The 26,384-nt window shown below is 47.2% G+C and overlaps 1 protein-coding gene across 1 annotated transcript in view; it reads left to right on the plus strand.

The window, feature by feature from the left end:
* Positions 1-25,564, plus strand: part of adam12a (ADAM metallopeptidase domain 12a) — a 63,056-nt gene extending 37,492 nt beyond the window's left edge. Inside the window, exons 6-23 of the mRNA XM_076143510.1 lie at positions 451-649; positions 4,146-4,211; positions 4,810-4,881; positions 5,377-5,546; positions 5,947-6,031; positions 8,158-8,306; positions 14,885-15,062; positions 16,547-16,636; positions 16,775-16,970; positions 17,065-17,173; positions 17,451-17,649; positions 17,723-17,800; positions 18,962-19,070; positions 19,318-19,453; positions 19,570-19,684; positions 20,731-21,003; positions 23,118-23,263; positions 23,367-25,564. Of these exons, the coding sequence (XP_075999625.1) occupies positions 451-649; positions 4,146-4,211; positions 4,810-4,881; positions 5,377-5,546; positions 5,947-6,031; positions 8,158-8,306; positions 14,885-15,062; positions 16,547-16,636; positions 16,775-16,970; positions 17,065-17,173; positions 17,451-17,649; positions 17,723-17,800; positions 18,962-19,070; positions 19,318-19,453; positions 19,570-19,684; positions 20,731-21,003; positions 23,118-23,263; positions 23,367-23,436 (2,440 nt within the window). The 3' untranslated portion in view covers positions 23,437-25,564. The remainder of the gene's footprint in view (positions 1-450; positions 650-4,145; positions 4,212-4,809; positions 4,882-5,376; positions 5,547-5,946; positions 6,032-8,157; positions 8,307-14,884; positions 15,063-16,546; positions 16,637-16,774; positions 16,971-17,064; positions 17,174-17,450; positions 17,650-17,722; positions 17,801-18,961; positions 19,071-19,317; positions 19,454-19,569; positions 19,685-20,730; positions 21,004-23,117; positions 23,264-23,366) is intronic.
* The last annotated feature ends 820 nt before the right edge of the window (positions 25,565-26,384 follow it).

Below are 26,384 nucleotides of genomic sequence, written 5' to 3' on the forward strand. Positions count from 1 at the left end.
GGTTAGCCACAGCAGTCCTGAGTTGGAAACACCCACAGACAATGACACTGATCCTAGCCAAACCCTTGTTACACGTTGATGTAACCGTGCAAACATGTAATGGAAGTAAAGAGCTAATCAAACATGAAGCTTTCAGGGCAGTTTGGGGCCTCTGGGTTTGACTCAGTGAATGTATTTCTATACGTGTGACCCTTGTGTTTTATAGCTTTGGCAATGTGGATCACACTATCCCTTCCATATAAAATGAGCAGGGATAATAAAAAGCAAGAATTATGATTTGGCACTTTCAATAGAATGTCGATAACAGTGTCTGATAATGTTGTAATGTCAGCTTAAATCCTTTTCACTTCCAGTTCAAAATAATTCATTCTGGTGCGGTTGAAAAATAAGAAAGCAGAATTCTGAACCTATGTCTCATTCTTTCCATGGATCCGCCCTTTTCCTCTGCAGGGGTTTCATCTCTCTTGAAGGCAGATCTTATGTGCTGGAGCCATCTGCAGATCACACCGACGGGACTCACTGGATCTACACCGCCGAACACCTCAATCTGGCTCCTGGCACATGCGGCCATGATTTCAACATATCCCATCCCGTCCAACATAATGTGAAGAACACAAGCAGCAGCCCCTTCCGGACGTTCGGCACAAGAGTAAGGGTTTCCAGCATTTGATGGTATTCTACCAGAATTTATGAGCAAACTGTTCGTATTGACATTATGGTGTGTCAGAAAACTCTACTTATAAGAGTAGACACGTAGAGCACGGGGAAGGTGAGACGTTTGGACAGATCAGAGTGGGACTGCAGATCCATTGTGTTGAAAGAAGCCAGATGAGGTGATTTTGGTCTGGATACCTCACAGGGGAGGTACTCCGGAAATGTCCAACCTGGAAGATTCCACGATATTATGAAGGGATAAGGTGTCCCATCTGCCCTGGAGGGAGCTGTAGGGAAGGTGGAAGAGTAGACGAATGGATGTTCTTTGTGTTTTTGCTGTCGTTCTGTCCCTATCTGTCTTTGTTATTCACATCTTGAGACCATGACGGCAGTGCGTGTCCTCCGTTTGGATCATTGTGTCTCACATATCCATGACACAATACTGTCTAATCAGCGAACACACATACAAGTAGCTTGCAGGAATCATTTGCATTCTAGATTGTCTTAAGCAGTCTGGTGTGTTTTAAAAAGCCTCCTACTTGTTGAATTATACCGTCACGCTTTCCATCTGGTCTAACAGCCTCCATTAGTGATCTGGAGTGTATTAAGTGGCAGCATTTGGTCTGAAAGTGAGATCACTCTGCAGGCCCGTTCATCATGCCTTTAGTATCACCAGTCCATCAAGAACTCAACTAATGGCCTCCTTGAAACCCCACCCTGTCCCAGTTCTCTGTCTTTATAGTCGTGCGCTATCTTATTGAGCCGAGGGATAAATCAAACGGGGCCGTGGCCGTACAGAGCCTCCATCCACTTTAAAGATGACGAGCGCTGATACCTGTAAAACAGACTACGCTGATTGCCGAACGCTGAAAGATGGCAGAAGCGCTTTGAACGCGGTTGATTTATCGGGTCAATACAAAGAGACGCCTAGATGGGAGAGATGAAAGAGACGTTTGAGTTAGAGAAGCATAAGCAAGTTTTAATTATGAGGGACTTTCCACATCCACACAACTGAGTTTTATTTACTGTTCCGTCATTTCTATCAGGGGATATTAAGATTTTGATTGTGTGTTAGTGAAGCAGGCCAAACATATGGCCGCGCTGGCTAAAACCTCTCCAAGATCATGTCACATCAATAGTCTTCATCTGTTCATGTGGTAAAAAGGACTTCACTGCTGGTTTACGTCTGTTTCGAAGCGCCTGTTTGATCCGTATTGACGGTTAAGGGCTTAGGTGGCAGCCGTTGCTTTGAGTTGGATGCTGATGTCTGGGATATGAGAAAACGATTAGAGTTAAGACAGCTGCAGTGATTCAGCACAAGCTCGCACATGCTGACAACAGCACTGAGCAGAAGGGAAAAAGGGAACAAACGAGGATAAAAAGTACGCTGAGTTATACCAGAGTGAAAATAAAGACCCACTTCTATCTGCATATGAGTCATTTTCTGTCTTTTCAAAGTGTTTTATGTAACGGCGTCATCCCATTGCTTCGTTTATGAAAAGGAAAAAAAGATCATCCAAAAGTACAGGAAAGGTAACATAGAGAGAGATTCATAATGGAAGAATTGATGTCACATTTGCTCGCACTTACGCGCCCGCCTCACTCAACATGTTGCACGAGGGCACTGAGGTGTGCTGCAGCTGGCGTGATAAAGCAAGATGTGCCGCGCTCGAGGGTCTAAAGATAAAGAGGCGTCCTGGCAGAGTGCCCTGCGTGATGAAAGACAAATGGACTGCAAATTTTGGACGTGTGACCGTGCCAGTTGTGGGTTTTGAATGTGTCACGGACGGAAAGGCAATTTTTTGTTTTTGGAATCTGCAACGGTTGAGCGGACTGGATTAGATAGCTGGGGCGGGCGATAGTAAATGTGAATGAAACGATTTAAAAATTCACACTGAAGTTAAGTTCTTTTTCCACTACGGCAGAGCGGCACTGACAGGAAGTGGAGGAGACGAGGAACAGTATTTTGTCCTTGCTGTTGCCGTTTGTGTGAGGTTTAAGATGTGTGAAGTGATAAATCCAAGAAAAATATATCTTTTGAAGGTGGCCTTCATGAGTTTGTATTTTGTGCATTGGTGGAGAGCAAAGGGTTAATGTATTGTATATGCTGATAGACTAGATGCCAGCCATAACTGCCTTTCTTGTACAACATCTCAGCCCACCCTAGACCCCTGGATACCAAGAGAATGTTTAAAGTCAATCCCAAATGCCCAACAACACCAAACAAATATAATCAGCCCAAACCGCCTCCACACAGCTCAGAACTTATCATTCAACCCTCGTGTGGCGCATTTGGCACACGGTTGCCTGCCCTGAGTAGCTTATCTGTGGAAGAGGCAGATAAGAGCACAGGATCCTGGCTGCCAGGCGAGAGGAGGATAAAGGGGGGCTGCAGGTTGAAAGAGGGCCATGATGTGAAAGCAGAACACACACAGAGGGGGAGAGAGAGAGAGGGAGAGAGAGAGAGAGGGAGCAGGTGAAACAGACCTCAGCTGAACATGCTGCGAAAATGTTTTCAGATCTACGCTGTTGCCCAAACGCAGCACGAGAGCGGCATCTGCTTCGAGGCTGGGGGCCATATTATTCCTCTTTGGGGTCCAGATTTTGATGTCATCTTCATAGGCACACATCTCCCTCTCCAAGTGTGTTCTTACAGACACTGTTGCCTCCATCAATGTCCCATCTTCTGATTTGACAAAGTAACACACAGGGTGAAAGTGTTTCTAACCGTGTGACGAAACAGTGCAGTCAGCAATATCCAAAAGAATACACTCACAAGCGAACCCGTCGCCTCCCGGTGAGTGTTTTCGGAAGGATGCGTGACCTTGGCTGCTGGTGAAGTGGAGCTGTCTTGCCGATGCTCATTTCAGGCGCCTCTTGTGTGGAGTGTGAGGTTCGGGTGCAAAGCCATATTGAGTGGCCAACTGCTAAATTTAGGCCGCCCTTTCCAGAAAGTTCTGTCCTCCACTCTCTGTCTAACACTCACCAAGACTGTGAGAACAAACAAGTAATTTTTGCTGAAAATAGTTGGCTGGCTGCCTTGAGTTATGCTGATATGCTGTCACTTAAGTACTAAGACTTTTTTACAAGGCTAAGGCTTCTGACAGTGACTGTGTTAAAATGAAATTGGTTAAAAATGGTTTCGTTTTTATCTTGAAAGCATTTGTGTGAACCGTTTCTTTCGCCTTTGTAACAGAAGTGCTGCAGATTTATATTGAATTGAATCTGAAGTAAGCAATTAAAAAGTTTACCATTTGTCAATTTTCTGCCTGGTTGGTATCATAGAGAATGATTGACTTTGATTGATTGAATGATTGATTTTACTGATCAATGAGTAAATTATGCCATGTGTGTGTGTAGAACTTTATCCACAAGCCTTTCAAAATGTTTCAAATGTGAACTTTGACTATATATTTTATGACAAACGCAAATGCTTTCTTGATTGTCCACTCATTTATTCATTCATTTATCATTGTTATTACCCCTTGCAGCACAAACGCCACGCTCAGTCAACAACCAAGTACGTGGAGCTAATCATCGTGGCTGACAACAGAGAGGTAAGCAGAGGTCAGGTGGTTCTGACCTCTACCACTTCTCCTGTTAAATCCCGCAGAAGGGGCGGCTCAGAGGTCACACGTGTAAATACGATGGCTGCGCCGCTGCCTCCTCCCTGTGTTACATCCCTTTCTCCCTCTGTATACACACACACATTTGATCAGCTGACTCACAGATGAGACACTTTTTCAAGTCAAGCTCCCTTCATGTCCACCCCTGCATAATCTCACATCTCAGATTCAGGACCTCAAAGAGGGATGAGAGAAAGAAAACGCTCTCGCCGACACAAGATATGGAGGTCAATGTCACATGCTTTAGTCTTTTCCAAGAGACGGAATAGAATAAACGCTGGATATAAAACAAGGTGGTAGAGGTTATGTCCTCTGAGGAGCTCTTTGATGATACCAGCTGCAGCAGAACAGCCCTGAAATTAATATGACAGTGGTTGAACCATAGCTCCCAGACACCATGTACTCTTTGAAGGCATTTCCAGAGCCGATACAATGCTAATACATCCTCAAAGTCTTTGACGATAATAAACATTCCAGAGCTTCGGATTACCACATTCTCTCTCTCTCTCCCTTTCTCGCTCTCATTCAGTTCCAGAAGCAAGGCAAGGACGTCGAGAAGGTCAAGCAGCGGCTGGCCGAGATCGCCAATTACGTGGATAAGGTAACAATCAAATCAACAGAGGGAATGTGGTGTCGGAATGTGATTTATTAGAGGTCGCGTCCAGCCTGGTGAGAGCTAACCGACCCATGATTGGAGGCTGATTGGATTATGAATGGATGATCAATTCCATGACTTGCCGGAGATACGTTGAAGAAGAATCTGCCGAAACGGTTCTATGGATGGCCGTTTGATGTAAAAGAACAGAGGGATGATTTATTCATACGGGAATCTCCTACGTGTATTAATGTCGAAGAACCCGGTCGTAGCCCCTCGTCATTTTAACGATTACTTTATGGCATTTGTGTTTGATTAGGTAATGTACTGTGAGACGAGTGGAAGCGATAGGAGAGCGACAGCGGGGGATGACAGATCACGAGGCTAAACACAACACTCCTCCCCCGTCTCTCTCTCTCTCTCTCTCGCTCCCTCCTACGCTGCCTCCCTCTCTCTCTTTCCATCCCCCCTACCACCCTCCTCCACCTCCTCCTCCTCCAGTTTTACAGAGCTCTGAATATCCGTGTTGCCCTGGTGGGCCTGGAGGTGTGGAGCGACGTGGACAAGTGTCCCATCACCCAGGATCCCTTCACCACGCTACATGAATTCCTGGACTGGAGGAAGGTCAAGCTTCTCCCTCAGAAGCCTCACGACAACGCCCAGCTTATCAGGTTCATCTGTGACACACACTCATTGTTGCGTCCCAAAAATGATTGGAATAGTTGCAAAAATGATTAACAGCACAACATTGGAACAAATTATTTGGCGATTCTTCCACGCAAACGGACCAAAAATGTAATTGTATTGTGATTTAGAACAGATGCTATGTCGTCATGTTTTCGCATTCATTTTTGTAGTGTAATATATTAGGGAGAATGTGTGCAAACTTAAGGTTCACACACATAGAAATGCACCCAATAAGACAAACCTATAGATCCTGATGGCTACCATGCTTTCACTCAGTGTGCACAGCAGTGTTGAAGCAACGGAGAGCAGTAGCAGTATTTGTTTTTGTACATGAACGCATTGCAGAGTCTTAAGTGTATGCTGATGGTTTCTTCCTCCTCTTAGCGGCGTGTACTTCCAAGGCACCACCATTGGCATGGCGCCCATCATGAGCATGTGCACGGCAGAGCAGTCGGGCGGCATCGTCATGGTAGGTGGACCTTGGCGTAACAACACACTGAACGCTCCACGCACGCAAAAAACCTTCAGAGATCAATTTATGTTATGTTGAATTTATGTTGTTTACAATTGTGACCTGTTTTCATGCTGAGAGGAAGTCTGAAACAACCTCAGAAGCTCCTCAAAAGAGCTCCTGCCTGCAGTATAATCCAATTCTCCACCATCCATCTGTTCGCTCAGCATGTTCCAAACACTCATATTTCCTCCAGAATATTGCTGGATTTATTGCTTCCATGTCACGTTCTTGGCTCGCGCGCGCCACACTTAGCCGCATTCTGGTCAGCGGAGTGATGGATTTCGGGTGGAGCGTCACTTTAATCCGCCCCGAAAGTAGGAAAGGAACAAAAGGCAAGCTGCTCAAGCCTGAGTGGACTTCCAGGAGAGGAGAGGAAACTAAACGAGACGAGACGAGACGCACACCCAAACCATTGAAGTTTCCCTGAAACGTGGCTGTTAATTGACCTACTTTCGCCTCTGTTCTTTCCCTCCTCTTCTTCCTCCCCGTCTGATCTCATATTTCTTCACCAGAGTCTCCGGTGTTGATCTAAGCCCGATCCAGAGTTCATCTTAACTTGTGCTCACTTCAGGGTGTCGCACATTAGCACGGCTGTTCCCTGGAAGGCCGCATTAGCCGGCTGTGCTCTGCTGAAACTTTTTTTGCGACACGCGAGGAAGCACAGTGTTGCAAACGATCGCCTGTAATAGAACTTCAACTTCCACGCTATTAGGTTTCTCCCGTGTCTCTCTGTGAGTGGCTGTGTGTTTCCTGGGGCGCGCGCTGGCTGGTGTTCGGGGTTTACGGCTCGTCCCCAGATGGTTCTTAGCTCTCGTCCTCCCAGATGGTAAAGTGGGAGACGCGGTCATAACGACAGAACTCATGCATACACCATACATCAGGTTACAGACATGAAGCATTAGTCTCCAACCACAGACTCTTCTTCTGGGAGGGAAATCATGACCCTGTTGTTGCAGTTGTCTCCTTTCATTTACAGAACCCCCTTTGAACTCATTAGCTAACTTTCCCTGTGGGTCTCATTGTTATTTTTCTAGGCAGTTAGATCTTTCACATCCATTCCACCAACCATCTGGAATCTCCATTTTTCCAGCGGCGACGGTGCGACGTTCATTCCGCGAGTTTCGGTTCGCCGGAGGTGTCTGGGCATTCCAAGCGATTGAATCGGGACAGTTTGTGGGAAGGGGGGGAGCATACATTTTGGGCCGGGCAGCCGGATCGCAGCGAGCATCGACGGCAGCCTACCATAACGTTGGTAAAGGCCCCAGCGGAGCGGTTCATCAGCCTGAGCACGAGTGATTTACTCGCCTCTACTGAATAATACACAAGCTGCAGTTGCAAAGTGCTCTAATGCACGGCCCCACATCTGTGTTTCACACACTTCGCCGGAAAAATCTCCCCTCACCTCCTCCTGCGAGTCGCAGCACGTCAATGTCCCGTCTGTGTTTTCACCCACCTGCTCGTCTTTTCCCTCCTTTCCTGATTTGCGGCGTGATTGTCACTCACGCCTATTGGGAATTTCTCCCTCTCGGCGCCTGTGTCTTTCAACCGCTTTCGATTGTTGTTTGCTTTCTGAAGAAGTTCACAGCTTCGTGAGAGAACAGATCTGCTCTCACACACACACACACACACACACGCACAGGCACACGTCGCACATCTGGCTCTGTCAAAGTTTGCTAAACGAGCTGAAGGTGACGGCGCGCAGTCTGCCGTTTTGTTTTAGTGCCACAACGTCAAACAGGGGGGGAAATGCACTGATAAGCACACATTCAACAACATTGTTTGTTTTTGTCTCGGCAATATGGCCATTATGTTCACTCCTTCTGAGAAATGTGTCTCCTGTGGGTCCTGCGGGGATCAATAATTAAGGGTTTGTAATCAGAAATGGCTGTTGTTTAATTAGTTATTGTGCGCTGCAACAAAAAGTGTAGCAAATGCCATTACGGGGAGGAAACTGTACACCAGGCTGGTAGACTTTCTAGACGTGGCGCCGAGGTAATTTAGTTGCTGGAAGAAAGGAACTTTACTTCTGATTCACTGGATGACATTTCGAGACTTCATGCTGTGTGATTTACACGTTTCAGGACCATTCAGAAAACCCTCTGGGCGCCGCCGTCACTCTGGCCCACGAGCTGGGACACAACTTCGGAATGAACCACGACACGCCGGAAAGGGGCTGCGGCTGCAGGGTGACAGTGGACCGGGGAGGCTGCATCATGACGCCTTCCACCGGGTGAGACGCCGCCGAACATTACCAAAACACCGATTTTGTGCGTTCATGTCCTAATACTGATAGTTTGGGAGTCAACAGGTTTGAAGGAGAGTGAGTTCTACTCCAATCTCAGGATTAGCAATAGTAAACTGTTCCACTGCGCTCCATTGAAGCCCCTTTGTTATGGCTCTGCAGATTCATAACTCAGAAAACCATCCAGAATGCATTATCACAATATCAAGCCTTAATCAATTTTACATCAATTTACTCCCTTTGTTCAATTTCATTCGGCTCGCTCAGAAAAAACCCAGATCGCAATCATATATAAACATTATCCCATATGGTATCCATTTCTGATTTATTGACTGTTTGAGCAGTAAGCGGTTGATGCTGCTGAACTGTTGGACCATTGAGTTTATGGCAACGCAAACATCTGTGCTCAGTCCCCGCAGCGATATGACTCACTCTGGTTTGGAAGCGAACGGAGCGTGTGTTCAATACACCGACAACACGGTAGATTTGTGCGTATTCCCTAGTACGACGTGCGCAGCTGATCGATTAGGTGCTGCTGGACTGAAGGACTCGTATTAATACAGAGGACATGCCTGTGTGTTTCGTTTGGAGCAGACTAACGCAACTCAGGATTAGAAGACGTAAAACACAATAGTGTAAGAGGAAATCCTTTGGCGCTTTTCAGAAAACGAGAAAGGTAACAACAAGGTTTTCTTCTTCATTCTCCCGGTCTTCTCCCCGTCTCTCTCTCTCTCTCACCCTTTCCATCTTCTTCTAGGTCAGATAAAGTGTTGCTATTTCTTGACATACATGCAACTTTAATGTTGGGAAATCTCTCTGTCGTTCCAAATAAATAGTTAAACACCTCTAAAAACTGCCTGTCATACACGTCCAAGTGTGGGGAGAGCTTATCCCCTCAGTCCGGAAATAGACCAATCCCGTCACAGCAGCGAGGGGGAAAGAAAATAGGAGCGTAATTCTCCTTTTAGCTCCGCACCTCACAGAGAAGCTATGTGCCTTTTGATTTTACTTGACAAAAGAAAAAGAAATGATGCAGTCTTCGGTTTTTAATAATCCCCTCGACGCCCCCGTACCGCTTTGTGCATCTGCCCTGCTGATTAATCCAGGATTAACCAAGCAATACCTTTAAATCAGGATGTTTAGGAATTCTACATTCCCTCGCTCCGTCAATTCCAGGTCAGCGGCGTTTACTCAGCCCGAGGCAGCGCTCACTCTCCCATGGGTGCTGCCCAAGCCCTGGCGGTATCATGTTTTAAAAATGCCACGTGGCCTCACACACACACACACACACACACACACACCAGCTCCTCTTGAATTACCTCCGACGTTGTTCTTGTCACCCTGCAGCTACAATTATTTGTTCACGGGGCTGATTGCCGTGTTCTTCCAAGCAGGCAATCGGCTCTTTTTCAGAACACAATGTGATTATGCGGAATAACGCAATCAGCCAGTGAGGAGAACCTTTTGTTTTGATTGACGCTTTACTTTAATTGTGTTGAATAATTTCTTTGTAGTCGCCGTATCTCGCTGATAATCAAGCTCCCCTTCCTCGACTAGAAACAGGCAAATAATCTGTATAATACACCTATAATACAAATTATAGTCTCAAATCAGGATTTCTTGTAGTGAAGAATCTCACCAAACAAACCCTTATTTGACCTTTATACTAAGACTTACTAAGACTTCAAATCTTATCTTTTATATCTATTTAGATGCTGGAAACTACAATATTTGTCATTCAATCCAGCTCAATTTAAGTGATTATGTCTTCGAAAGAACACAGGAAGACACAATCATTTCTATACAGATTGAAGTTTGGAGGAACAATTTGACAATCAAAGTTGAGTTTGATTGTGATGATCTCACTTTCTGCAGATTCTTGCACTCGTTTTAAGGAAATCACACTTTTTAGGACTCAACTCTTTATATTGATCGAATGTTTTTTTTTTTCTCTCCTCATGACACATAAGCATCTAATCCGTTACGGTTCAAATCTAGTCAGCTCTAATCCCTCACTCTGGCACACGGAAAGGATTGCGTCATCTTTAAGACAGGATGTTGTCAGCCGGGGAGGGGGAGAGGGGGAGATGGCAAGACCCGGTTTATCAGTATTATGTTGGGGGTCGGGGGGTTGGGGGATACGGCGGCTGGTCGCTGTCCCCGTGCCAGGCAGCCAGCTGCACATCTGCATAGACCACCACTTGTTTCCTGCTCGCAGTGGTCACGGCCAATTGTAGCGTGCACCCTCGCCCCTCCATCTCCTGTGCGCCCCACCATTACCTCTAAATGAGAACAGGCTGCTGTCTCTCATCCTCGGAGATCATATGGAACACACACACACACAGGAACACACCGACGGCTGTGCTGCTCCGAGCTGCAGACACACACCGCAGCCACACACTCCCTGAAGGACAAGAAGACGCCAGGATGTCCTGTTAGTGGTCACATTAGGCTTCACTCGCTCACAGGTTTAGTCCCTGAGCGAGACGATGACAGCAGCCCCGAATCCCCCGTCAGACGGCTACTGACACATCCACCTTGTCAGCGAATAATCAAGTGCCGCAAAGTGAAGCAGGAGATGAAGACGCGGGAAATGTGACCCATGCCCCCATGTAGAACAGGAAGTAGCGCGCATTGTCTAATTGGGTCCACAGGGAAATCAACAAGAGAGGGTTCTACGGTATCTACAGACTGTCAGGCACCAAAGGCCGCAGCGGATCATATCACCTGATGTCATCACCCACACACACACACACACACACAAAGCTACGGGGCACGCCGTTAAATGTCTCGTTTACCGACTGCCATCTTGGATTACTTAAGCGAGGATGAAGTATCGAGAAAATCCGCCGCAGCCGTGTTCGAACCGTCTTCTGTCGACGCTCACACCAGAAGATCGAGTTCCTCCCCGAATTCAAAAAAAGCGATAACAGACAGCGTTGAGTAAAGACTCAGTCGCAAACGCCTGGAACGTTTGGGAAAATGAGGCATGGAAAATGTTTTCGCAGATGTGTCATTGGAAAGGCAGGCATGGCCCGATCAGCGTCTCACGGCTGAGAAGCTCTGACATATTCTGGCTGCGCTGGATGGTCCCCCCCCCCCCCCCCCCCCCCCCCCCCCCCCCGACACTCGGCGCGATCTGAACCAAGAGAGACGATCCGGCTGCTAGGAGAGCGCTTGTCTCCCTGAATTTGGGGGTTGAAGCGTTCTGTGCGTTTCGGTGTAACAGTGAGACGGTTCTTTGGTTTCGGAATGTTGTAATCCCCCGCTGGAATCGCCGCGCGTTGTTTGGGTTCCTGGCCATCGCAGGAGACGTCGCATAATAACTCCCGACTCCTCGTGTTGTTTGGGGCAACGTTCCCAAACGTTTGCGTGCACATTTGTCTGTGCTGCGATTAATGCAGAGTGAGCTGAATACGATGAGTAAGACGGATGGAATGTCGTTCGCTGAATATACATGAGTTGCTGTTTAATGGGATTATAGCAGGAAGTACAGCAGGTGAGGAAGTGCATGCTGGGTAATGTTTAAAACAAAGAAGATGCTCGAATAAATCAGCTTGCAATCGCATCATCGTGACTCACGTGACGCGGGTTTGATTCTGATTCAGATGTTTGAAAATGTATTGCCTTATTTTTAGCATGCATTTTAAAACAGGAAGAACAGTCAATTACTACATGAACTTTAGAGGTCAGAGGTCAGATTTGTTGTCATGCTACACTATCTCCGTCTGCACAATGATCAAAGTCAAACACTGTTTACGTCTTTATTGATGAGTTCTTTCAACAAAGCGAGTAGTGTAGTAAATGTAGGTTATCAGTAAGTGTGTGTGTGTGTGTGTGTGTGTGGCTTTGTCACAGCAGCAGGGCTGTGCCGTGTGTTTGAAAGCCTTTATCTCTGCAGTATTATCTGAGTGTCGGGGCAGATCATAGGGGCCTGTAATAGATCTGGGACTGAGCTCTTATCTCCAACACTCCCACAGGCCCTCCCACAGCCCCGCTTTGCCTGGTGCACCAGCCCCGGTTACCTTGATTGCTTTATACACTTCAACCCGCCGACCATCAAATGGAGCGCCACTGAGGCTGAATTGTCAGACGCTTAATACGGGTTATAGCGGAAGAGAACGGCACAGAAGGGGAATTGGTGCCGCAATGGAACGGAACAAACCGGAAAGCAACACAGAACAACAAAGAAAAAAGAAGCAGAGATAGAAATCAACCACCAGGATGAGAACCAGCCTGGAGGTCACGGGGTCACGCAGGGGCTTTTTTTCCTGCCGAGGAGATGGCCCAGACTCCCACAGGACGAGCAGTTGTCTGGAGTGTCTTGAGGCTGCCATGAAGCCACAGACGTGCCCGCCGCAACTGGCCCGGCGCTGCCTTACCGGCCCGGGGGAATGGCAGCTGCTAAATGCCGTCCATGGTAATTCATGGAGCCTTTGTCTTTTCACAGTCATTACCCTCATCTGCCTGGATCGCTGCGGAGGGGGCCAATTATTTCGGCATTGGCTTCTCATAAAGAACAGCTGGATCGCGAGTCGCACATGTATCTTGGAGTAAATAAAAAAAACCTGGAAGGACTGGAAGGATGTATGTGTGTGTGTGTGAGTGTGTGTGTGTTTGTCATGCATTGCGCCGTCTGGTAACCCGAAGAACAGGGCTGAGTTCATGGAAATGGAGGAACTGCGGCAAGAACAGGGCGTGCAGCAACTCCAGCGAGCGAGTTCAGTTTTGGGGCTTTTGGGGGCAACGAGAAAATCAGAAACAGCAGTTGCCGAGGAAGTGGCCTGCCTGTTGAGCAGCAGCCTTGACAGCTGTTCATCATCGCGGGATCCCCCCGGGGTGCAAGGAAAGGAGGAGGAGGCGGTGAAAGGGGGTGCAATTATAGCTGTTATTACAGCTTTCCTCATTGCTCTTTCCTTTCACCATTTCATTTCATTACAAATCCACTCTGATCTTTAGCTTTAATCCAGCTTGTCTAGAGATCTGCGCCGAGGTGCCTCACTTTCACCTAAAACAACCCCAGCATTGACGCTGGAGATTGGGGGGGGGGGGCTGTTTAGGGTGGGGGAGGGGTCAGTGGTGGGAGCTGAAGTGAGCCGCCCCCCCCACGCATGATGGGCAATCATAAGTAACTGGCGAATAAGGTCACCCCTCGCAATCCGATCAGACTTAAGGGAAACGTTGAAAGAGGTGTGGACATGTAGCTTTATAGAAACACCTCCGTCTTACAAAAATGTAAGCTGTAAGAAATAAAAGAAGGTGCCTGACTTTAAGAAGTACTGCTGAAAAGAGAAACACGGCCTCACACCTCAAGGTTCTTCCACAAACTCTTCTTTTCATCATCTTAACACTTCTAGATCCGACCAATTGTGCTGCAGCCGTGACATGTTTTGCGGAAACGATCAACCTATTTCCCTCGCTCGTCTTCTTGTTTTCGCTGGATTGAGTCTCCGGGCGGTTTGCTTGCTTGAGCAGCCCTGACCTGTAAATGACTCAATCGCACAATCGTGTACGTCAGGAAAATCATTAACGTTCACATCGCTATACCGTGTGTGTGTGTGAGGAATGTGTGTACCTGCATCCCCTTTTATTCCCCTTTATTTCTAAGGCCCGGTTCAGCAGAGCTCAGCTTGACCAGAAGAGCCCCACCGAGACGCACAAAAGAGAGACAACCAAGAACATTTTTATGCCCAAATAGGCCTGAATGGAGGAGTGGGTGGCAGATATAGTGGTATGATCCAGAGGGCAAGCTTCTCAGTGTGCACTTCACACAATAAAGAGCTCTTCCTGGACCTGGCTGAATGATCCATTCATTCATCCATGCATCTAAGTTAACCCCTGAACCTCCCACTTAGCGCCTCGTACACTCAGTCATCTTGTGTGTACGCATTACATGTACAGGTTCGCCCACACTGGCCTGTTTTATGATGGATGTTATGTTGCGGGAGGAGAAAACTTCACAGTATTTCTTTATCCAGAGTGAAACATTAAATCCTGACCCAAAGCGCTGCAGTATCAGAGTCAAGCTTGATAAAGCCGCATGAGGTCCGTATCAGAGATCTTTGCCGGGGGGGGGGGGGGGGGGCTGTGAGCGGACCACCTCCTCCCTCCTCTTCCTCCTCTCCGACCCGCTCCAAAAACAATATTAAAAACACACCGCCGCCCACTTTTACAATTTCAACCTTGTTTCGCCTCCAAATTTATGGCGGTCGCGAGTGAAAGAAGTGCGTTTTGCTTTGAGTCTTTATAGCCTCCCCGTCTCATAAAGTATCTATTATCAGATCTCCCTCCGTCCCCCTCAGAGGAAGACGTCCCCCTGTTGCTCAAACGCTGATGGAGTTCATTTGCAGAGGTTGTTGAGCTCTAGTGGTTAATTGATTTTGTGATTAGCAGCAATTAGCACTGATTACATCAGACTTAAGAGGGCCCTTGAGGGGGAGGTGGGGGAGCGGGGCGGGGGGCTCAGCTTTCATCCTCTTCATCCATACTCCCCACTGCTACATATAGATTTTTTTTCAAATACCTTTGGTCCTTATCTCTGAACAAAGCGTCTCCCTGGTCCGCAGGTACCCGTTCCCCACCGTGTTCAGCACCTGCAGCAAGAAGGACCTGACCGCCAGTTTCGAAAAAGGCGTGGGCATGTGCCTGTTCAACATGCCCGAGGTCAAAGTGCTGTACGGCGGGCAGAAATGCGGCAACGGCTACGTGGAGGAGGGCGAGGAGTGCGACTGTGGCGAGCTGGAGGTACGAATTTAGCCCGTTGGTGAACCGAATGGGTCTCTAAACCTTTTTACCCCTCGTTCTGCCCACATCTGTAAGCTTGTGCCGACAGAAGTAAACACAAACACAAACCGTTTTACAGGAAATGAGCTTAGAGATACGCGCGCAAAAATGTATTCAGGCTGTTGCCGTGCAGAAGGTGTTTTTGGAGGAGGGATGTCTGATCGCGACGTAGCTGACAGCTTTGAGCCGTCAAGGAGTGAATTATTCAAATGAGTCCGCATTCGGCGTTGCACACGTGTAACAGCGACACACACACACACACTGGTAACTTCTCACACCGCGGGGATGACGAAGCGGTAAATCGCTGTCTGTCCCCACGATCTACAAAGACAAGATGACAAGAACTAAATGATGAAATATGAGGGAGTCATCTGTTCTGATTTGGAACTGCTTGTTTTGATCGGTGAACCTTTCTGTATTAGCGATGAGACGCAGGCCCGGGCTCATCCAGGGTCACACTCAAAGTGACCTTGTCCTTCAGAACAAAGAGGCCGGGGCGGGAGGGGGACGGAATCAAACCAACCCAGGCCCGATCAGAGCTCCCAGACAGAACCTCTCTCTCCACCATTACTCAACCTCATTAAAAAAAAGAGAAACCCTCGGTCCTGTTCCTCACAATCACAGGCTACTTCTTCGCAGCGCTCCCTCGGCCCCCGGGGGACCCTGGGAAAGGCCCTTAATAGTTCTCAGGCTGAAAGAAGTTCTGGAAGGGCCATCATGTGAGCCGCGTCCCCTGCCAGCTCCGTCCGGCTCCGGCCTCTTAACTCCCGCTGCAGAGTATCGTACAGTATTGTTCAGCCAGCATGTCTTTAATGGGGAGGCGAGCAAACCCCCGAGGTTCCTGTCAGCCCGCCTGTGTGTGTGAGATCATACATGCACATACAGCACACACAGCACACACTCCTCTTTGCTGACTTTTGATTGTGTGTTACCCGGCAGCTACCTTTCCGCTTCTATCGGAAGGCAGAAAGTTGCTGATTGGTGCGGTGCGACGGCTTTACCTTAAGGGCCGGACACGGACGCCGTCTGTATGTCTGTCCTCTCCGCTCATCAGCATTTTGTCTCTCCTCCATGCGGTTCCAGGGATCTCCATCTATTTTATTATGTCCTCCATTAAAACCCTGCAGACGCACAATTACAGAATCACAAATCGTGGGAAGGTACCGGGAAGCAGCAGTTTAGTCTATAGGCAACATTTGTATGGATTTTGTCCTTATTTGGAATGAGACTGCAGGCTTTGTTGTCCATTCCTGACCTGGGAAGTGTACTGTAGGGACAGAATGAGATTAAGGGACAATCCTAGACAGAGCTTGTCCTCCCTCTCTTTCCCAGTGTCAAACAGACGGCTCCATTTTCTCCAATTTTTCCATTTTAAAGCTTTCGGGTCGATACAAAATGTGCTTCTGTATTTTTTGAATACGCCTTCCTCTCTTTTCCCCGTGAAGGAGTGTATGAACCCCTGCTGCAATGCCAGTACCTGCACTCTAAAGGGGGACGCCGTCTGTGCCCACGGACAGTGCTGCCAAGACTGTCAGGTAGGACAAAGCCGGCGCCCAAGGTTATTTGGACAGGAAGGTCTTTCTTGGGTTAACAACGTTACTCTGAAATTCTATGACCTTTATTCATGAAACCTCCTTTTCCTTTCATCCTTCATTCCTTTCCTCCGAGTGCAGCTGAAGCCTGCGGGCACTCCCTGCCGCGAATCCAGCAACTCCTGCGATCTGCCAGAGTTCTGCACCGGCGCCAACCCCCACTGCCCCGCCAACGTCTACCTGCACGACGGTCACGCCTGCCACAACGTGGACGGACACTGCTACAACGGCGTGTGCCAGACTCACGAGCAGCAGTGCATCACGCTATGGGGCCAAGGTAAACGGAAAGTCCTCACCTCTGCATGCTGACCTTTGAGCGTTTCCGTAATAGTCGGCAGCTTTTTCTGAACACGCTCAAACGTTTGCCATAGGCGCCAAGCCAGCGCCGGGCATCTGCTTCGAGAGGGTCAACTCAGCGGGGGATCCCTACGGCAACTGCGGCAAGGACGCCAAAGGCTCCTTCGCCAAGTGTGAAGCTCGGTGAGTCCTGATGTTTCTGCAGCTCAAAGAGTTTATTCAGTGTAGCATCATACATATCTACTTGTGTTGTGTTACAAAAATGTATTCATTTGAGTAAATGTTTTAGAATACAATTTAAATGTTCACTTAATATGATGTAGCCGCTTTTCTCAGTTTATGTTTAGAGAAAAGCATTTTGCCAGAGAGAGAGAGCAAAGCATAAATACACATTTGTAAAGACCAATGAGCCGTGGCCTTTTGAACACATTGTTAATCTTTCCTCTTGTTGTGTTTGCAGAGACGCTAAGTGTGGCAAAATCCAGTGTCAAGGAGGCGCCAACCGCCCCGTCATCGGCACCAATGCTGTTTCCATAGAAACAAACATCCCCCTGCAGGACGGGGGGCGCCTGCTGTGCCGAGGCACCCACGTCTATCTGGGCGACGACATGCCCGACCCAGGCCTGGTCCTGACCGGCACCAAATGCGGAGATGGGATGGTAAGAGGATTTTCAAAATTGCGTCTCACTATTCTGAGGTTTGTGATCTGACGCTTCCCCTTGTCTCCTTCAGATGTGTCTGAACCGCCAGTGTCAGAACGTCAGCGTCTTCGGCGTCCACGACTGCTCCGCCAAGTGCAGCGGGCGAGGGGTGAGCGCCGTAAACTCCCATCTGACCAAGCTCCGCCTACAATGCGGCACTGTTTAGATGTTTATAAGTCGCCTACACCCTACCCCTCTCAATTTGGGTGTTTGCTTAATATCCTGCGTGTGAGGCTCGCTGTGCTCAAAATGCCCAGTACGCTTTAAGCTGGGCGGCCATTACCACACCGAGCAATCAATCACTCTGGCTGCTGAAAGGTTCAATCAATTAGATATAATAGCTTCATTTATGTTCAGCTTTCAGTGCCATTCATCATTGTGCGACTCTTAGGCAGGTCGTCCTTGTCCCAAAAAAACGGCGCCGGAATCTGAAGGCCGCCCCTTCATTCAGCTTAGATCCTTGGTTGATATTGAATTTTCCTTTACCGTTTTGGTCTCCCCGCTTAATTCCCTTTTCAGTTCCATATTACAAAATAATCACTTTGAGAAAATGGAAGAAAGTAGAGTTCTGATTTTCCTCGACGGTTCCAGTGTTAAATCTCTGTCTCCTCTCAGCTGTGTGTGGTCCAATTGGAGGAGAAATATACAGCTTTGTGGGGTTTTACCCTCCAGTTCACCGTCAGGTCCCAGAGGCTTTGACCCAGACCCAGATTTTCCTCATCAAAGCTGCGGAAGAAGCCATTTTACTATCTCTTCAAAGACAATCACTACACGGTCACATTTGTTTGTCTGGCTCCACTAAAGACGCCATCGTATAAAAGCTCTAAGAACAGTCGCTCACTTTCATAAATAAAGTGATGCTGCCTCTCCCGGTGACAGGGCACCCCTGCGCGCACAGATTAGATCAAGATGTTTGCCTTTGAAAGCGGCCCACACCTGCTCCCCATTACCCTGCGAGGGAATCCTCCTAGACTTTACCCTTCCTCCCTTCGGCAGGAGAGGAAGACGAGGACTTGAGGGAGATTTCGGTGGGTGTAGGAGCATGGAAATATGCGACAAAGCACAATGTCTGCCCTGGTTTTTATACCACACACACACACACACACACACACGCTTTGCCACGATGACCCAGAGGATGACAGACCGCCGGGTGCAGAACGTACTGTACAGCAGAACGGAATGTCTCGGGCTTCTCTCACCTGTTAAGCGTTTGAGTCTGCAGTCGGTGTGTGACAGCTCACTCCTTCCTTGTCCTTTTAATGCGATCCAGGTGTGCAACAATAACAAGAACTGCCACTGCGAGGCTCACTGGGCGCCCCCCTTCTGTGGCACAGCCGGGTTCGGAGGGAGTCTGGACAGCGGCCCCGTGAGATTCGCAGGTAACCGCACAGAAACGCAGCACATCCAGCGTAGTTTTGGTCATTTTGAGGAAGTATTGCAGTGTTGTATCGTTCTGGTATGTTGTTGTTGGACAGCAACATCCTGCTGAGGTCATAGGTCGTTTGCAGGAATACACGTCTCCTGAAATGTGAAGTCAATAATCGTCGAATGCTTGAATCCTCTGACAAATGTATGAACCATTTCTGAGAGTTCCCGTTGTCTCCATGTGTTTCTGTGTCCGTGCAGACACTGCCAGTCTGACGGCCGGCATCCTGGTGGCTCTCCTTACAGTCCTCGGGGCCGGTTTGGTCATCTGCATCAAGAGGAAGACTCTCCTGGGCCTCCTCTTACTCCACAAAAAGAATCCAGTTGAGAAGCTCAGGTTCCTCCAAATAACCTCCTTCCTCCATCATATCACAAAAGTTTCAAGTGTAACAGGATATCGGTGTGATTAAATGTGTATTTACAGACGTTCCGCTTGTTCCTTTTGTATTCCAGGTCGGTGAGCTCTGCAGTAAGTGGACCGTCCACCGCAAACCGGTCTCAGCCAGCGAACACGGCCTCTCCATCCCGCCAAGCCCCGGCTCAGCCACACAGTGCTACCATCTGCAAGGTCCGAAAGATTACATTGCACCTCCCCACAGCTTCTCGCTGCGTTTAACGTGTTGTTCTCACATACATGGCAGCTCATTCAAATCCAATTAAATCATCTCCCAGTGTGCGATCACGTAGAGGAGGCGCTGATGATGAAGTCGGCGGCGGCGGCGGCGAGCGACTCGTTCGCGACACTTGAATACATTTCTCATCTGTAAGAGCTGCCTGTTAAGAGCCGGGAATTGATTCCCCCGCACATAGAGAATGTCGACGCTGTATCTTATTTGTGATATAAAGTCGTCCCCGTCGCAGATAATAGGAAGGACAGAGGACAAATGAACAGTATGTCCAACGGCCTGTGGCTCAACTAGTCCATTACCGCTCTGACACGCTTCGCGACGGGAAGTGACCTGCGATCGATCGAGTTTGGGGGGGGGGCCGCAGAAATAAGAGACGCTACGTCGGAATTGACATTTGCGCTGCCGGGTGACATACAAATAAGACGAGCTGTTGTGCATTACGGGGGGAAGAGATTGGTGTTTTCAGCCGCCTGAGCCCGTGGCATGTGGTTCCCATTTGGTCTGGACGGTAAGAAGAGAAAGGATGTAAGGGCCTGTTTGATGTAAGCAGAGTGCAGGTGAGGTCATTTTCCAGTTGTCAGGGAGCTGCGTATGAGTGCATGTGCGTCCGAATTTGTATGTGTTACATTTTGTGTGTTTGAGCTGTGCACATCTGGTCAGGGCCTTAAATACCAGGCAGACTCATATTTTGGCCGGATTCTACGTCTGATGTGACTCAGTGGGAGTGTGTGTGTGTGTGTGTGTGTGGCCTCCATAGGTTTTGTCCACCTATATCGCGCTCGGGAATGAGGCCATGCAAGCGCTCATGGCAACGTCTTCATCTGATTTATGCATCTTTGACAGCCGTAAGGAAGACAGGAGGAGGATGGAGGGTGGAGAGGGAGGAGGAGGAGGAGGTTAACACGACTGTTTCTGATAGGAAGCAGACGTTCCGGTGGGGGTTTCTCTCACTCTTTTGGCTCTGTCTTTCATCTCTCCCCCTCAGCCTCCACACCAGGGGCCGGAGGCTCTGCTCCCACAGCCCCCCTACCCTTCACACAACCTGCGCCGGCTGCCCCAGTGCCCTCCCGTTCACCTCAGCCACCCCGTCCCTCTGTCCGTCACCCTCTCCCTCTCCGCCGGACCCGGACTCGGACCGGGGCATCCTAGACCGCCGGTCCCTCCGCCCCACAGAGCCGCTGTGCCGCACATCCACGTGGCACCCAGGGGCGCTTCATTCCGCAGTGCGCCGCGCATTAACTCCTGCAGGATGGTCATGGTGAGTGAGTTCCTTGGAAACGTTTCATTTGACGATGATAACTCACTGTAATATCTCTGCAGGGTCGGAGGGTCGGAGCTCTTGCCTGTAACGCCTGAACAGGGAGTAAATGTTCTCCACACCTTCAGATTGGTGCAAGACCAGAACCAGAACCGCTTTCATGGCTCTTTTTGTCTTTTATAAAAGTACATTGGCGTTGACAGTTCGGCTCGATCTCAGGTTAACTCAGGAGCTCGTGTCATCCGAGCGAGACTTCCGTTCTACAGTACAAACCAGACACATCAATAATTTAAACGAAGCCCGGGCTTTGGAGAAGATGAAGTACATCCAGTGTCACAGGGTGGTAAATGCGCTGCCGGTGGTGTTCCAAAGGGTGAAGCCGGTGAGCGATGGTGTTACAGGGTGTCAGAGTGTCAGAACAGAGCGAGTTAAGAGAAACGATCCCTGGAGATTGATCCTGGAAACTTCTCAAAAAGCTCTTACTCGCATTTGATTGGGTTAAAAGACAAACGGATAGTTGGTTTGCATTAACCCGCCAAATCACCAAGTCCACCTCTGGGACAGGAACAAAGAAACTCTAAACACCTATCAGCAGTGACCTCCCCCCTTAAACGTGTCCCTGAATTGAGTATAATTTATGTCAAGGATCATAGTCCGGCCCGGGAGCGCCGCGGGAAAATTGACACCCCGAGGTGCCGAGGTCAGTGCCATGTCACGGCATATCAGGATAATTATGTGTGTGTTAAACAGCTAATGACATTCAACTCTTGTACCAGATTAATGGACGGGTCATGGAGGAGGCATGGGCTTTTAACTGAGCTCTGCAGAGGAGCTAATAAAAGTAATGACGGCAATATGTAAGCACTGCAGAAGGAAGACCACAGAGTCCGTTCATACTGATAAACGTGTCTTCCGAATGTTCTCTTCCGTGCTTTGCCGTAGAATACAAAGTAGTTACCACAGCCCGTAAAAAGCACTTTCCTTTCATTACGTTTCATAAAGAGTCTTGGTTTTCATACACCTCGGCAGCCGGTGAGCGGCTCTTGGCAGTGTTTTAGGTTTAGGAAGCGAGTCTTTCCTCTCCCGCTCGTATTTAACGTGGAAGTGTGAAACTGAAAGTGATTCCCGTTGGCAGACTTCTCAGCCGGTATCTTTAGCAGCTGCTTGGCAGCTCCCAAACATGTTGACAAAGTGGTTTTTCCTCCAGCAAAAAACTCCTCTGTTGCGGGTAAGGATTTGTCCAATGGGAGAGTTTCACCTGAGCAACTGGAGCCTCGCTGTTGTAGATAGACTGTGGGCTTGGATCGGGTTGGAGATATGGATTTAATTATTCCATACACAAGCTTTGATCTCCTCATTTTCTTAATTTTAGTTTTCATGGCCAACATCAGGGACCAAGTAGATGGAGCTTAAGTGCCCCATTGCATGTTTTTGGTTTTCAAATGCAATTGATTAAGCTCACTTACCAGGCATATTTTATTTTATTTTATTTTATTTTATTTTATTTTATTTTATTTTATTTTATTTTATTTTATTTTATTTTATTTTATTTTATTTATTTATTTTTTTTCATTTTATTTTATTTTATTTTATTTTTATAACCAACAACAACCATCCAACAGGTTCATTGAATTGATTTTACTGTATTTTATTTGTATTTTGTTGAGGAGTTAACCTGTGTTGATGACTCTATACCACGAAACCAGACAGAGTTCAAACTGTGAGTCAGTGATTGATTGTGGCTGTGAGTGACATTTGAACAGGTCAAGCTGTGGGTGAGGTCTGTAGTTTAACCCCTCCACTCTGTTTTTCTTTTACGAGATGTTTGTGGGCACGTCCGTCCTTTCTCCAACCTGAGAGAGAGAGGACGAAGTGAATGCAGACCAGATGGGGGAGGGGGGGTGGGGGTGGGGGGGGGGGGGTAGCAGGGCCCTCATCATGACCTCAGCCTTCAAGAGAATATTAAAACCACATGACAGCACCTCTCATCACAACCTCTGTGGAGTTTGCTGCCTTAATGACACAAAAGTCATCATTAAGGCAGTCGGCTGACATAGAGTGCCACCTGGTGGAGGATCTTGGTCATTGTGTAATGTGTGTGTGTTGTCTTGCAGGAGTTGGAGAAGCCCAGTCCTCCTCAGAAGCCCCTTCCCGCAGACCCGAGAGCCTCTCGTCTGGTCCGAAGTCCCTCTTCTTGCGGCGGCCCTGCGGCACCGTCGGGCGTGTCCAGGCCTGTGCGCCCGGCCCCTCGCCCTAACAGGTGAGCTCCGGCCTGCACCCACATTCATCCTAATCAATATTAAAAGCCGATAACGTGGACGTGTGTGCGCTGACGTGCGTTCCCACTCGTCTGCCTCTTTCAGACCGAGTCCCAAGCACCCTCCCACTCTACCAAAGCCTTGCATCATCGCCAACGTGAAGTACAGCAGCTGAGACGACGTCGGCCAGGAAGGGAGGGACATTGATGTGATAAGACAAAATTTGCACTATGAAAACTCTGAAAACCTTAAAGTATGGTGGCTCCTTCTGAGTGCTGACTCAGGGGGTCCCGCTGTGTCCCTTTTTTTGGTGCTCCGTCTCGGAATGGTGCTATGAGTGTGAGCTCAGGTACATGTAAAGTATTTATATTGTGTATTTATTGCCACACAGTGCACTGTGCCAGACACTTTTACCATATGGTAGCAACTTAGAATTTTTTAATTTGTGGTTTGCATTCATGTGTCATATCAGCCAATCTTCATCATGGAGAGTGACCTGAGGAAAAAAAAAACAAAAAAAACTCTTCTGTGAAAGTGTGTGATATGCAACAGGAAGTGTGTCCATGAAGTCATCAGCTGTGTTTTAATGAAGGGAACCTTTAACATCTGACAGAGGAGGTAAAGAATGAAGCAACGACAGATGAGAAGAGTCGATTACATCTCTCTCACTGGAAATCCAATACGTTTGATAAAGGGGAAGGTTTTTTTGCGAGTAAATGAGCCCCGACTCACGTGACATCATTTTACATTTGAATTGCATTGTTTACATAAGAGTCCAATATTTAGACGGCTAAATAGTCAAGCATTGGAAAATCCAGCTGACAGGACTGGCCGCTGTTTTAAAGACATTTCCCGAGTCCACAAAGACTTTTAAATTAGATTATTATTTGAATTGAATCATGTTTTTATGGTGAAACCTTTTAACTGTCTTTTTGACGATAAAGCCAAAAGAGTTTAATAGCATTTTCTTCTTCTTTTATTCAGATCATAAACATATTTCTTGTAGATGTGCCAAATGTTGACTCATTGGAACTTGAACCTGCATTAGTTGAGTCATATCAACTCAAAAGAAGAATATGAAAGTCAAAAATCTACTTTACTGTGCAGAACATGAAGCATTTGCATGTCTGAGGAATCTGGAAATAGCTTTAAAAGAGCAAAAGGTGCCGGATGGATTTAGCAAATTTCTTCATCTTAAATGTGTAAATAAAATGTAATCAATGCAATAGAATAAAAGTGTAAAAGGCACAAACAGGGATCAGTAAAGCCTGATCTGGGTTTGAATGCAAACAATCCAGCAGTGAGATTGTTGACATATTTACAGTACACATCTAGAACAGTGTGATGTTGGAGGAAGAGGAGTTCATGTATTCATCCTTCACCTGTAATAAGAGAAGGTAACGATACAAATATCACTGGTGTCCCCACAAGGGACCCTGGTTAATGAGGTGCAAACCAAACATGGATCTGAAATGAGCCGAGATCAAGGATTCATCCATCGCTTAGACTCTGAAATATCACTCTGCTGAAGGTCGTGTGTGTTTTGAACGTTTCCCTCTTTGTGACATTGTAAACGATGGAATCACTCACCCCCATTTTTTCACAAGCTTTCAGCCTTTGAGGGCAGATGAGCTTCACAGAGGCACCTACACCCACACACACACACACACACACACAGAGCTTTGATGAACCTGGCTACAGTGTTGATGTGTGGAAATTGAACCAACAACAGTATTAAGGAGAGACTCACTTGAACAGGAGAACATTCTAGATCCCCTGCCCGCCACTGAAATGAGCTTATTCATCATTTACAAGCATCCCAAACACTGACTGTCCACGCCCGCAGCAGTTATTCATTCTTTCTCTTTTTGTACCTTTCTACTATTGATGGCGATTGATTGTCTGCACAAACGAGTCAAGAGGAATCATCATTCTTGCTGTGTACTTCTTTCATTTGTACCTTCACATGCAGCAGCCTTTTCTTTAAGCACAGACGACTATACACGCTGAAAATGTTGAACTATTGTTACTTTTTGATACGTTATCTTTTTAATAATGCACTCATTTTACATTACTCTGTTTCCTTTGCTTTTCCAGTACTATGTTCATGTACTAATAAGAAATAGAGTCCAGTCTCTGACTGAATGTACTGTGTGTCTGTTTGTTCCTATGTTGTGTTACCGGTGAACACATTTTCTTTTTTTTTTAAATGATTATTTGATACATGATGTGTAAAGAAAACACTTAAAGTGTCAATGTCTGGTACTTCAAAGTGTTTGTGTCTGCTCATGGTATTTTGAACACAGCAGTATCAGTAAAACTGTTTATCAAACACTGAAGAAGTTTTGTCTTTATTTATGTTCCAATACTCGGTCAAGAAGTTTTAAGTCAAGGTCGATTAAGGTTACAGTTATTGACGATTGATTGATTTTCAATGAAAGGGAAGTTACATTTTGGTAGCGGTTGGCCTGATGGTGGCGCTGTAATGCCACCTATTTTATGTTTTGGCCCACAACTTCTTAACTGTCAGCCATAGAGTAACACAATTGTCTGCTCACACGTTCCACATCATCAATACATCAACTTAGATTAAGACCAATTTAAATAACAATTTTAAATCAACAGCCTGTTTAGTTTTGTTTCTGTGTGGAGTTTGTTAAGTGGCACAAACAACATCTAAACAGCTGGAATGTTGGAGACTAAACCATCCACTTGAGTTGGGACTAAACTGTTTTTTCCATCTTGTTAAAAATGAGATCTTTCTGTTGTTGTAGTAATTATTCTCCTTTTCAGACTCAGTAATCAGTCTGTTGTCTTGGTTTACAAAACAAAACAAACACATTCTGGTGACTTCAAAACAACATTACTACAATTTTCTGCTTATTTGTGGCAAAACTATGCAAATATTGCACCTTGAAGCAGCTTGAGTGCACTTTGCTACTTTTTTATGACTTGTGGTGAAGTTAACTACTTTATTATATCGTGTCAGACCTTATATGTTTTTATGTTTATTGATGGCTCACAAGGTTTCAGGCGCTTTTTCTACTTACTTTTTATATTATTATGTTCCATTTTAATGCTGGGTAATGTTCCCACACACTGATCAGCTCCTGGGCTCCAATC

This window comes from Genypterus blacodes, unplaced genomic scaffold, assembly GCF_046128005.1.
Source record: "Genypterus blacodes isolate CSIRO-AG114 ecotype Tasmania unplaced genomic scaffold, CSIRO-AGI_Gbla_v1 ptg000026l_1, whole genome shotgun sequence".
NCBI lineage: Eukaryota > Metazoa > Chordata > Actinopteri > Ophidiiformes > Ophidiidae > Genypterus > Genypterus blacodes.